A 12,500-nucleotide genomic window follows, 5' to 3' on the forward strand; every position below is an offset into this window, starting at 1 on the left:
ATGATTGTGCCTTTTTATCATTAAAACTCATTGCGTGTCGTATTTTTGTGTTTTTAAACGGTCTCTTTTAGGGGGCAAAATTTGCTTAAGCCACGCCTAGATTGGTCTCCTTTAGGGGTTAAATTCAAAATTTCCGACGAGCATCCCCGTCTGTTTCATATGGGAGTCCCCCCCCCCGGGGGAGCGTGGTCCCAGGCTTTCTAACATCGTTGCATTGCCGTATTTTGCCAATTCTTGTTCCAAGCCAACCTGGCGTGTTTCAGTGAAATACATGAAAATGTGAATGATCTCGGTTTCAGGGATAAAGTGGAATAAAGTACATCAGACACAGCGCTTCAAATTTGAGTGTAATGTAGACCAAAAACTGTAATGCAGACCAAAGCGATGAAATGTTGACCGTAGCGATAGCCAATGAGAGTGCCGCACGAGTACGCCGCGTGATGTTTGCAGCCGCCAGGCGCAAGGTCACGCAAGCTTGGCTCGTTGGCACTTAAGTGACAGCTATAACTAGCAATAAGATTGTCCATCTACGCCATCCATTTATTGTTTGCGTGATCACAGGTAGCCCAAGCTCGATATTTAAGCAGCTCTTTATATGATGACCTTTTCATTGTTACGTGACTCGGGCGATTTGCATATTTATAAGAATTTGTATAGGGAAATAACGATTGTTTCTGTGACCTATGAAAATGAAGCGATTTAAATAAAAATCGTCTTACCTTACTTTAGTTGAGTGTTTTTTCCCCTCCTGTGTGGTCTTTGAGCCGATTTACGGCCATTCCTGTTAGTTTTAGAGGAACCGGTTTGCTCCCTCGATGTATATATATATATATCGAACTTGGGCTACCTGTGCGTGATGTACGGCTATATTGTAGACTTGTTTTCAATGGAAGTGGAATAACAAATGTGTACTGACAAAATAATTCGTGGATCGCATTTTCAGTGCTTACAACCAAAGGTTTAAGTTAACTGACTGAGTTCCTCGTTATTCGAAAGACCCGAACTTCAGGTTTGGTGCCAAACGATTTTCTGTCACACAACATGCAAGCGTGTCATGGCGTTATGTTTGTTTAAATTAAACTATGTAGACAACATCCAGCGCCAAACTCTCTGACTAGCGGTAAGTTTTCCCGGGTTTCTTTCTCGTAATTTTCACTGTTTACAAGGGGTCTTACTTTTCGTAGTACAAAAACTAAGGTCTTGGGTCTTAGTTTTCGTAACACCCAACTGAATGGCAAATCACAAAACGAAATTGAAACCTTTTTGCCGGGTTTCTTGAGTTGAATGTTTTCCCCCGGTCAGAATGAAACTGAAAGTCAACTGTTAAGTGAATCATAGGGTTCGAAATAGTTAAAATCCTGACACGAGTAACAAACAGGCAACAATAGAATCGGTTAGAATTGGTCAAGTTGAGTGGAAACCACGAAAGTTTTTCCCCGAATTCAATATCTCGGCTTAGCACAAATCCTCTTCCGGTCTCTGGAACACCAGCCTACGGCCCATGCATATCCAAACTACTCTCGTCTCTGCAAAGTCAGGTTTCCATAAATATTTTGTTTGGTGATAACAGATGTGCGTCCAAAAAATGGGCTTAGTATTTTAAGAAATTTGCAATACCTTTTTAAGAAAGCTTATGTAAGAATTCCAAGTTGTCTTTTGTGCTGATATATGAACGGGAAAATGGATGGAGTCGAGATATTCACGGTTGCACTCAACTAATTTAATGTTGTAATTTTTTTCATTGTCCATCTATTATTACTCTTTTGTTTTGTGTGTCAAGTATTTAATTATTCTAACCATCAGAATCAATTTTTGAGTTGACTTTCAGTTTCATTTCGACGGCTGGACAAACATTTGAAGTTGGCAGACTTCAGTCACCTGTCAGCTGATGAAACCAGAAAGTTTCAATTTCGCTTTGATGCTGTGCCAAAATTCGCAATATGTTCTGAGTTGAGGGATATTATCTTTGTTGAACCTTCCTCCGTCATTTATTTAAGACTAAATTTTTGGTGAGACAAATTAAAGGTTCGCATGCTGAAAATTGAAAATCAGCCACTGGCACAGTTGAAACAAAATAACTACAAGCAATTGCAAAAAGAGTTGAGGCACTCACTGTTAATATCCGTGTCATTCGCAAAGTAAATGTTTTGCTGCGATTCATATACGAGTTTTTGTTCACCTCTGGGTCGTACGGGTCCGTCTAAGAACGGAACTCGACCAAGAGAACAACTGTTATAGTCCCTGTCCTGATTTAGTAAATTTTCGCGTCCACACTACCGGCTTCATCTTTATCCTCTAACGCTTACTTTGGGAATAAAGATGGCGAGCCAAAACACTCTTTGTGTGTGTTGAATCCAGTCGGCCATCCTGGCTCGAACTACGACAACAGTCAGGGGACTCAGTTAATATAAACGATGGAAATACAAGAAGAGTGAAGTTTATGCCTAAAATATGCCCGTTCTTCCCCATAACAATTTTCCCGCTCCCTCTAGTGTTAAAGTCGTGGAGTAAAGTATACAATCTCTACTCTTACTTTCTCTAGCCCGGTCGATGTTGTAACTGAGCATTTCTGTGTACGTGACAATATTTTGACACGGAATAAGAGGACTCAAAAGCTTTTACTAAAATCAGTATCTGGGCCAGTACACTCGTAGTCAGTTGTTCTATACTCCGTTTTTTGATACTCAATCCTTTTTTCATACCTAGATTGCAGTCTGCGTTCTATAACTGCTCCGCGTTTTATACCCAGTCCGCAGTTCCGGTGCACAGCCCACACTTTCGTTTTACTCCGACCGATTGTGTGACGAAGGCCTTTCTAGTGAGCCCATGCATACATTCTTTTTTAATATTTTTCAACCAAAACTGCGCAATCGTTAACCAGTTTACCCGGCATACTCTATTTTTCAGAGATGATTATACAAAGCACTTGCAATACTCATCGCTGATTTTTTGGAGGATTGGTGAGAGTCGAAAAAGATGCACTTCTGGATTAATCATTTGTAAGCAAAGGTTCCCGCACACACACAATCACATTAAATTACCAAGGGGTTTTCCCTATTACGTCTTCTCGTCGCCTTCTGATCCTTAAAAAACAGGTACGTTTTCACATCTTATCCAACCAAAATATTAATTTTCTGATATGAAGTAAGCAGTTGTTATTTCGTGTAAGTTTACCCTTTCACCGCTCTATTAGTTTGCAAACCGAATGCCGAGAGAGAGAAAAAAATTGCGACCAGAAATCAATTTCCAAGAACCAAGGGATGAGACTTAGGGGATTACCCGTGACGTAAGGCATCCGATTTTAAATTTGTTTGCTGCAATTGGTTTGGATAGAATCACATGATGATCATGAGCTTTTCTGCATGCTTAATTTCTTTATTTTCAATTACAAGCACCTACCAACATTTTGGAGAAACATTTACAGCTGCTAGCTTATTACAAAGGTAGGTGTGCTTATGAATCAGTTTAGATCTGAATTTAAACCAAAAATTATTTTGGGTTGGTTTTCAGTGCTTTATAACCTTCCGTGTAGCATTGCAATTAAGTTCCCCAATGCTTCGCGACTTCCTCTATAGTCAGACCAAAACCTTCTTGTAATTTGCGGACGTCTAGCCCACAGGAAGCTTGCCTTTGGACTTCTATGCTTCCCAAGAAAGATGGCCACTGAACATACTAGCTTTCAAGTTATTTCAGTTATTTTGGATTCTATGGCAGCTTAGATTTACAGGCCTTCTGATATTACGCGATGGTGCGATTTCGCACAATCGGCCTCAAATCGCATCCGATCGCACAATTCACGAAAAATCGCATAATTTACAAAAGGACGCACAAAATTCATAAAATGAAACATAAAATTCATAAAATGAAACATAAATCAACACGTTTCTTAGAAATTCCTGCATAAATACGCTATTTTTAAGATGATTTATCTTGGAAAAAGGCTAAAAAACCTTTGTCACCTTCGATTTCGTAAACATTCGAGGTTCAAGGCTTTATTTTTCATGTCGGGGACCTGGTACGAGTCTCCTTCTATTGGTGCAACACAAACATGCCCTTATATACACACCACTGAAATGACACAGTTGCCTTCTCTTAGAGAAGAGATTTGTGAAAAATAAGCGAAGTTGTAAGTTTTTCGGCAAAATGTAGTTTCTTTCGTTGAAAACTGATAAAAACTTATTCATGCATAAGTTTGTTGTGAAAACGCTCGCTTTTTCTTCGACGAAGAAGGAAGTTCCCACCTTCCGCCCAATCTCACATCTCACGATCATGGACTGATGTTTTTCTGGTCGTACAATATGAGGGCCTTTTATACGAGAGAAAATAAGCCGCGGTTTACTCTAGCCACTGTGTACAAAATACGCAAAAGGAACTATTTATACGAATATATATTCCCAGGTCAATATAAGCCGCGGCTTGAAAAAGACGTGAACGTAGATTTTGTACCATTTATACGGTACGGGGTGAACATTCGAGTCTTCTGTAAGCCGTGGCCAGAGAAACCCGCGGCTTATTTTCTCTCGTATAAATGGGGGTATGGCCCTATTGTGATTGACCATCTTCGGAAGTTCGTGGTTGACAAGCACCTTGATCATTCATTTGGCATTTTAGCTGTGTCCTTTCAACTTTTAACGTGGTGCACCGGTAGTGCAAAAGACCTCATTTTTTTTATTTATCCCAACTAATGCCGATCGAGATACGTAATTACTGTTCCTTTGTGTTCAAAATGTCTTTAGGGCAGCGAAAAAGTGTTTTTCTTAACCTGAAACCTTATAAAACAAGCTTAAAATTGCTGAGAAAAAAAATCGCATAATTTACATTATTTATCGCATAATTGGCCTTTTTAATCGCACAATCTGCCCTGAAAAAATCGCATAATTTGCATTTTTTAATCGCACCCTATCAGAAGGCCTGGATTTAAATCAGCAAGTAGATGAACAATTTTCCTGTCGAGAAGGAAATCTGAGTTGAGGAGGCGATAGAGAAATGGCAGATATTAATTATGTTTCCTTTTTTAGCTTTCATTTGTAAGGTTATGAGGAATTCTATTCACCTTCTACTTGCTTGGCTGTTTCAGTTAAACATTTGCTTTACCGTTCAGCTGCGCACATGGGAACCACATTGGCTATCTGCTTGGTGGTATTATTTTGTCTGGAGTCGAGCGGTCTCTGCCCACCTGAAACAGAGTGCTTTGGACATGGTACATACAACAGCGAAGCTCAAACGTGTACATGCTTGTCCCTAATTAGAACGGGTCAGTACACAGGCGATTGCTGCGAAAGCATCGGCTGCAAACCAAACGCCACCTGTAAACACGGTTATTGTGGATCGGATGGGTTATCGTGCGAAAAGTGCCAGACAGGATGGAGCGGAGCTGACTGTTCAAACGTTTCGTCTTGCTTTCCTTGGTTCCCTTGTAAACATGGAACGTGCAAGAAATCCAGGAGTAAATGCGACTGTGAACCTGGCTGGGTGGGAGACCTTTGCGATCGATCACTCTGTAAAGTATCATGCAAGTTTGGGTCATGCCCAAATGATCCAATGAAGTGCGAATGCTTCGAAAACTACTTTGGCTCGGCTTGCGAAAGGTAAGAACTGTCTTCTGTGCCGTATGTGTCTTGTTGCAATATTTATTGCACACCGTAGTACTCCGCTAGTATAAAAAAAATACGACGGCGCGTTTTAATTTAGACCCATTTTCTGGTGGTCATCATAATGAGAAAAGAAACTAAGATACCCGACATAAAATATGAGACGTTAATATTCAGTGATCCATAATTCTGCTGAGCATATTTTGCTTTAGATTTGCCTTTGAGACCTTGGTTCCGATACCTGGAACTCCACATTTAATTCCTCTTTCAATTTTCTCGGTATTTACTATTTGTCTGCGCGTCGCTGAGCCAAAAGAGCACCATTTTTTAAGGACAGGATAAAAATATCACCTTTTGGCTTCGAAAACATCTCCAAGTTTTTCGCGGAAATGTTAATATTTCCTTAACTCTGTGTTTAATATGGAGCACTGTCGTGGTGTTTGGAAAGATTTCTGGCCAAAATTCAAATAATTTTACCGTTTACACATCTTGATCGCATGTTTATCAGGTCCTGTAATATTTCAAGTGAACAAAAGGATCACCAACTTTGGGACGTTTGCGCTAATTGTTTATGCGCAACGTTACTGCGCAGGTAACGCGACTGTAATATGTCACGCATTACTGCAAGCATTCTGGAACTCGTTATAACTAACTTGTCGCATTTTTACGATGAGAACGCTGTTTACACGTTGCCACCTTTGGTTTTTCGAATCACAATGTGGTCATCGTCCGCGCTAAAAGAAGGTCTCCCCGCGTAGGACAGAGCAGGAAAGTAATAACAAGGCGAAACACGCGTACAAGTGGGAAAGCCGAACTCGGCCGGTTCCTCTTAGCCGTCGATTGGTCGATAATGGCTTCCGCCCCTAATTGCGAGGAACGATCGAGATTACTGTGCGAAACTATCACCTCGGCCGGTTCCTCTCAGCCGTCGATTGGTCGATAATGGCTTCCGCCCTTAATTGCGAAGAACGATCGAGATTACCGTCGGTTTGGACAATATCATGCCCGCTGTGCAATCTAGGGTTCATTCCAATGAAACTCGGTGGATTACTCCGGAATTTAATACTTAAATCGCTAAGCGTCAACAGGCGTTTATGTGAAGGGGATATGGATAGCTACCGTCACCTTCGGAACGCAGTCAGTCGGGAGTGGAAAGCTCTTCGCGAGAAATTTTTTGCCTCTAAAGCACAACATATAAAGAATACTAAGCCCACCCAGTGGTGGAGGGAGGTCAAGCGTATCGCTGGGATGTCTCCTGCGTCGGGTTCGGATTGTCTGCGCTCGGCACTTCACGTTGAAGGGTTGGATCATCATCTTCCGGACCGTCATGTTGCAAACGCAATCAACTCTGCGTTTCTGGACCATATGATGACCTTTTCGCCACTTCCTGCTACTCCATCCTTTGAACCGAGCTCGGCGGTGCTAACACTTTCTGAGATCGATGTCTCGTCTGTGCTAAGCAAGTTGAATCCCCGCAAGGCGGCGGGTCCCGACGGTATACCAAGTTGGCTGCTTAAGGTATATGCATTCTTAATTGCAACTTTGCTGAGCAACAGCTGCCTCCTTCTTGGAAACAGACAGATGTGGTCCCCATCTCAAAACAGAAACCTGTTGAAGTCGTCAACAAGCATCTACGGCCCATCTCCCTTACACCAATTATTTCGAAGTCAGCCGAGGAATTCGTGGTATCCGCGTTCGTCGGTCCGGCTGTATTGATAATCATTGATCCGGACCATTTTGGAGCCATACCAAGATCCTCCACGGCTCAAGCTCTGACGTCAATGCTCCACCATTGGACGCGAGCTACAGATGGTACGGGATCCGCAGTCAAGGTGGTCCTGGTTGGCTACCGCAAGGCATTTGTCTGTATCGATCATCAACTACTCACCCGTAAAATCTATAGTTTCAATATCCCCCGGGATGTGGCACGTTGGGTGGTCGACTTCTTGTCGCATCGGTATCAGCGCGTAAAGCTCTCTGCGGACTGTTTCTCTGGGTGGGGCCACGTACCTGCTGACGTACCTCAGGGGACAAAATTGGGGCCGTGGCTCTTCGTGCTCATGTTAAACGATCTAAGAGTTCCCCAGGTTCAAACTTGCTTGCAAACAAGCTGCTGTTAAAGTCGTAGATGATTGGTCTAGAACGCAGAAGATGCAGCTGAACGCTGAGAAATGCAAAGTCATGGGCATCTACTTCAAAGGACACAAATACCATTTCATCCCTCTCATGGTTGATGGCAAGGAATTAGAGACTGTAGACAAGGCTAAGATCCTAGGCGTGACAATTTCTTGTAATCTTAAGTGGAATAACCACGTAAATGAATCCATTACAAAAGCCTTTTCTTTCTCGTCCCCCTAAGGAGAGACCGCGTTCCGCCGGAAGATATAGTTAATTTCTTTTGCACAACTATACGACCTGTTCTGGAATACAGCGCTCAGATATTCCATCTTGCGTTACCCACGGTAACGGTATGAAAAGGGATCAAAAGGCGTGCTTTATCCATTGTCTACCCGGAACTGAGACGCGTTAAGTTATGCGATAATCTGTTTTTGACCATGTCCAATCCCTGTCATAGCTTTTCCTGTTTGCCGCCTGAAAGGCACCATGCGGTTTACAATACGGGACGGTAGCGCGTTTTTAACATGCCACGTTTGCGCACCGACCGTTTCAAGCGCTCGTTTATTCCGGCTATGTGCGCGCGTGCAAATCTAGGACTTTAGCTGAGATAATATTTTTACATTTAGTTTGTTGTTTTGTTATCGTTATATCCTTGTATTGTACAACTCTTCCTGTAAATCATTTACCTTTTCAATATATACCTACATAAATTTATTTGATTGTAAGTAATACGCTAGTGAAGTTGAGGTTTTAAAACCTTTGCAAAAAGCGTGAACGATAAGTCTTGCACAGCATTGGATCAGAGAAGTTCGTGATCAGTCAAAATTGATTTTTTATAATATTTATGAAAGTAAATTAGACTATTGCGCGACAGATACTCGCGTTGTTTTATCAGTCGTGCAGTAGTCTACTTGACTTTCATAAATATTTTTCAAACAGTGAAAATAACATGGCGACAAAAACGCCGGGGGAAAAATTCCATGCCGGCAAAAGAATGGCACATTTATTTCCAAGTCATCATTAAACGTTAAAAAAGAGTGAGCGGGAGGGTGGAAAAGCTCTGGAAAAGGTAGCTGATCGAGTAGTGGCTGAAAGTTGGAAGACTCAAGGACGAACCGTTGCGTAAATTTACAGTGCGACGCGCCTTACCGTGGCCACCCAGGGTGTGAGAATTTGATTCACAGTCACCCCTCCTTGCAAAGTTCGCACGGTTGTAAGTTGAACACCGTTGCATGGGTTGTTTAGTTGACGTACTTACACCTATTTGCCAAGTTTGTTACCCTACGAACTTAAGTTCAAAATAAATGGATGTTTTTCAAGTTCTTTTCCTTTACTTTCATGGAAATAGAGCAGAAGTGTATTCACTTGAATAGTGCAGACCTGGGAGGAAACATTAAATTTCACAAAAACCACACTCCAGAAGATGAGCATGACGGCAATTGAGAGATATTATACAAAACCCTAACCAAATGAGGATGAAACCTACTTGAAACTTCTTTGCCATGCTCTCTAGCAGTTTATTTTTATAATTTTCGATGCATGAGCAGATGAGGCTACGATGACCGATTTATCGAAATTAAGGAATTTTTCCACTGCCATTTTCTCTGAAACAAAGTCAGTGACCCCCAATTTTTTTTTTTTTACATTTTTGGAGTAAGTACTTTCTGACCTAACTCTAAGCGAGAAATGAAGAAAATCAGTTTCACTGGAGGAAGATTTTGGCGCGAGCGTCCTTAAAGCAAGTTGCAACATGATTAAAACTTGAGAACTTTTTGTTGAGATCCATCCGAATGTGGCCTAACTATAAGGCAGGTTTGCATCAATGATCGTACAAACTATAATAGTGCTTAGCATTCGTCTATTCCTGGTCAACTGTCAAAATGATCCGCATGGGCGACCGTACCAAAGCACTTCGTCACAGGCAGCCCAAGCTCAGGGTCAGTTTGCATGCGAGTTCCCCGTGTGGTAGTGGAAACACGAGCGCAATTGCCGGGGAACGATAAGTCCCCGAGATCGCATCAGATGGGCTTAAGAAGTTGGTACAAGACTACAGCAGGGCATGTTTATTTTATTGCGAAATACTCTTAATTACTTCCGTTTAAAGCAAGTCGGTTAATTTTCAATACAAATCCTTTACACAACACCACGTCACGGTTTTTCGCGTGCAAACTAACCCTGAGCGCTTACATAGGACGCTTAATTGTCATGGAGTTCTTCCCTCCCAAAATCTCTGCTCCGTAAGACATTTTACGAGTTAATAAAAGTTTTTTCGTCTGGCTATTCACAGGTCTATCTGTGCAGACGGATGGGAATGTAAGAACGACGGCTACTGTATAGATCTTCATCATTGTGTTTGTCAACCACACTTTTCAGGTGAGTTGATGTATCCTTCCTCAGGCTTCATAGACGGACCAGATATGCATCGTGTATTTATTTATTGTTTTCTCCAAGATTAGTACTTGATTAAATCAAGGGCGCCTCAACTTGTCAATCGGATGATTAAGTAACACGAGAAATTTGACAGCATACATGCCTTCAAATTAACTTTTTCGCGAAACAAAAAAAAGATTCATTTGATTGTTCTTCAGTTGTGAAGGTTGTGAAGATCTTTTTTAATTCTGTTTGTTGTGAGTTTTTTCTTTGAAGAAAATTTTAGGTTACTATTAGAGAAGAAAAGACATTAATGAAATCTTACCTCACAATCTTGTCCTTATGCAGGGCAATACTGTGAGACTGTCAGTGAGTGTAGCGTTCCATGCGACCATGGACGCTGTCCCAATAAACCTGATGTTTGTGAGTGTGAGAGATTCTGGGGACCTCCTGGAAACTGCAGCGAATACCAAGGACCATGTCTTAACTGCTCGTCTCAAGGAGGGACCTGCAAGAAAGGCCCTAACACATGCGAGTGCAATCCAGGTTTGGTCATACTTTTCTTAAATATATTGAAGCTCGGCCTACATCATAATACGAATCCGTTGGCTCTTAACTTAAAACTTAATCAATAGTAAACTGAAAAAATTTCTGAAAATCTCCAAGATATCTACACTAAGAAAACGAGAGACGGAGATGGCAAATTTATGGGCCGTTATGATCTCAAGCGTTCATCTTAATCTTCCCATGTGCTTCCGAACTGATTCCGAACCCAAAAAGAGGCCTTTTAATTACTGGTAGGGATTAAAACTGATGAATGCTGATTTTTGGCAGGATACATGGGTCCACAATGCTCAGTCAAAAAATGTGACGGTTGCGAACATGGACGATGTTATTTGTCCTTGCTTGGCAAATCATGCGCTTGTGACTATGGTTGGGTCAACCAAGGCAAAGTCTCTGGATTTGATCCCACGCACGGACCCTGTACGATGGTCCAGTATTGTGTTGTGCCATGTGTCCATGGTACCTGTCCGAACGATCCCTACATCTGCCATTGTAATCCACCATATGTTGGTACAGAGTGCGATACAATCCAGTGTCCCAAGTGCTGTCCGCCGCAGACTTGCGACTGCAGCAACCCGGACAAAATCCATTGCCACCCAACTTGGCATCATGACTGCTGTCTGGTTAAATCTTGCTTCAGAGGTGACACTCTAGTTCACACTTCTCAGGGTTTGGTACCAATTGAAAATATCAAGGAAGGCGACATGGTGGTGACTAGACACGAAGGCGAGGATCCTTCGGTGACGCACTTACGTCGTGTTGATCAGGTTCGAAAACAGTTCGTGCCAAAGAGAGACTTCGTCGTCTTCCGAATGGGCGACGAAGACATTTGGGTGACGCCCGACCATCCGTTTTTTGAAATGGGAACAGGCTTGTGGATAAGTGCCGCAAACGTAACGACCTCACATTCACTGCAGGTATTGAAAGGCAAAGGAGTGAAACTCCAGGACTACCTGAAGGCCTCTCAGCTGCTTGCTTCAGCCGATGAGGCCAATGACCTCGTGGCCGTGTATGACCTGTCGGTTTACGAGTACGATCGATATTCAGTCGGGAAACAAGGGTTGCTGGTATCTGCGTGCAACTATTCAACCGACCTGGCAGCACGGGATAAACAGGTTTGGGGCGAAAAGGGGTATCCTAACATTGGGAGTGGAAGTGGCAAGACAGAAGAGTTTAAGGTAAGATCTTTCAAGTGAAATTTATATATACCTTTCTTAATTCACGTTGCGGAGCGAGCTAGCAGCAACATAATCTGGACTGAAAGAAAGATGCGAGGAAAATTATGTAAGCTACGACGAATTCTCGAATTCACCACTTTTTCCAGAATGCATCGCGTTCAACCAGAATGCATCGTATTTAACCAGAATGTAATGGTCCACGAACAACCTAAATAAACAACATACATTGATAACGACGTCATGACACCTGTTTGCTTTCGATGACAAAGGTGGTGAGCGCGTCGCTCCTCAACATTACTGTTTACTAACCATTTGTTGATGAGTAGGGCGAAACGTTTTAAATTACATTTACCTTCTTTCTGAAGACAATTTAGACCTCTGAAAGATTTGTGAATTTTTTGTGAATCACACCATTCCCTTTAATTTCTGGCAGACCGTGAATTCTGACATGTACATGTAAACTCTGAGCTTGGTATGTCATCGCATGGCGTCAAACTCGTAGAATGGTTAGAAATACTACGATGAAACCGTCAAACACTTTATTTTCAAATGTGCTGCTATTCATGCATTTTAACCGCAACTGACTTAAGTTAAACTTGCAAGGTGCTACAAGCTCTAGCATTAGAATATCACACCTCACGATTGACGCATCCACGACCATATTCTGCAGACATTTGTT

General features: G+C 42.0%; 1 protein-coding gene across 3 annotated transcripts in view; it reads left to right on the forward strand.

Moving 5' to 3' along the window:
• The first annotated feature begins 1,089 nt into the window (after positions 1–1,089).
• LOC137993534 (protein jagged-1b-like) overlaps positions 1,090–12,500 on the forward strand; it is a 17,774-nt gene continuing 6,363 nt past the window's right edge. The window contains exons 1-6 of one of the 3 annotated variants that reach the window (XM_068839471.1): positions 1,090–1,120; positions 2,908–3,095; positions 5,078–5,588; positions 9,997–10,082; positions 10,428–10,625; positions 10,914–11,821. In XM_068839471.1, coding sequence (XP_068695572.1) covers positions 5,110–5,588; positions 9,997–10,082; positions 10,428–10,625; positions 10,914–11,821 — 1,671 coding nt within the window. In that variant the 5' untranslated portion in view covers positions 1,090–1,120; positions 2,908–3,095; positions 5,078–5,109. Of the gene's footprint in view, positions 1,121–2,907; positions 3,096–3,392; positions 3,444–5,018; positions 5,589–9,996; positions 10,083–10,427; positions 10,626–10,913; positions 11,822–12,500 lie in introns of those variants that run through there. The other 2 variants (XM_068839457.1, XM_068839464.1) reach the window with 2 other exon arrangements.

This window comes from Montipora foliosa, chromosome 1 (genome assembly GCF_036669935.1).
Source record: "Montipora foliosa isolate CH-2021 chromosome 1, ASM3666993v2, whole genome shotgun sequence".
NCBI lineage: Eukaryota > Metazoa > Cnidaria > Anthozoa > Scleractinia > Acroporidae > Montipora > Montipora foliosa.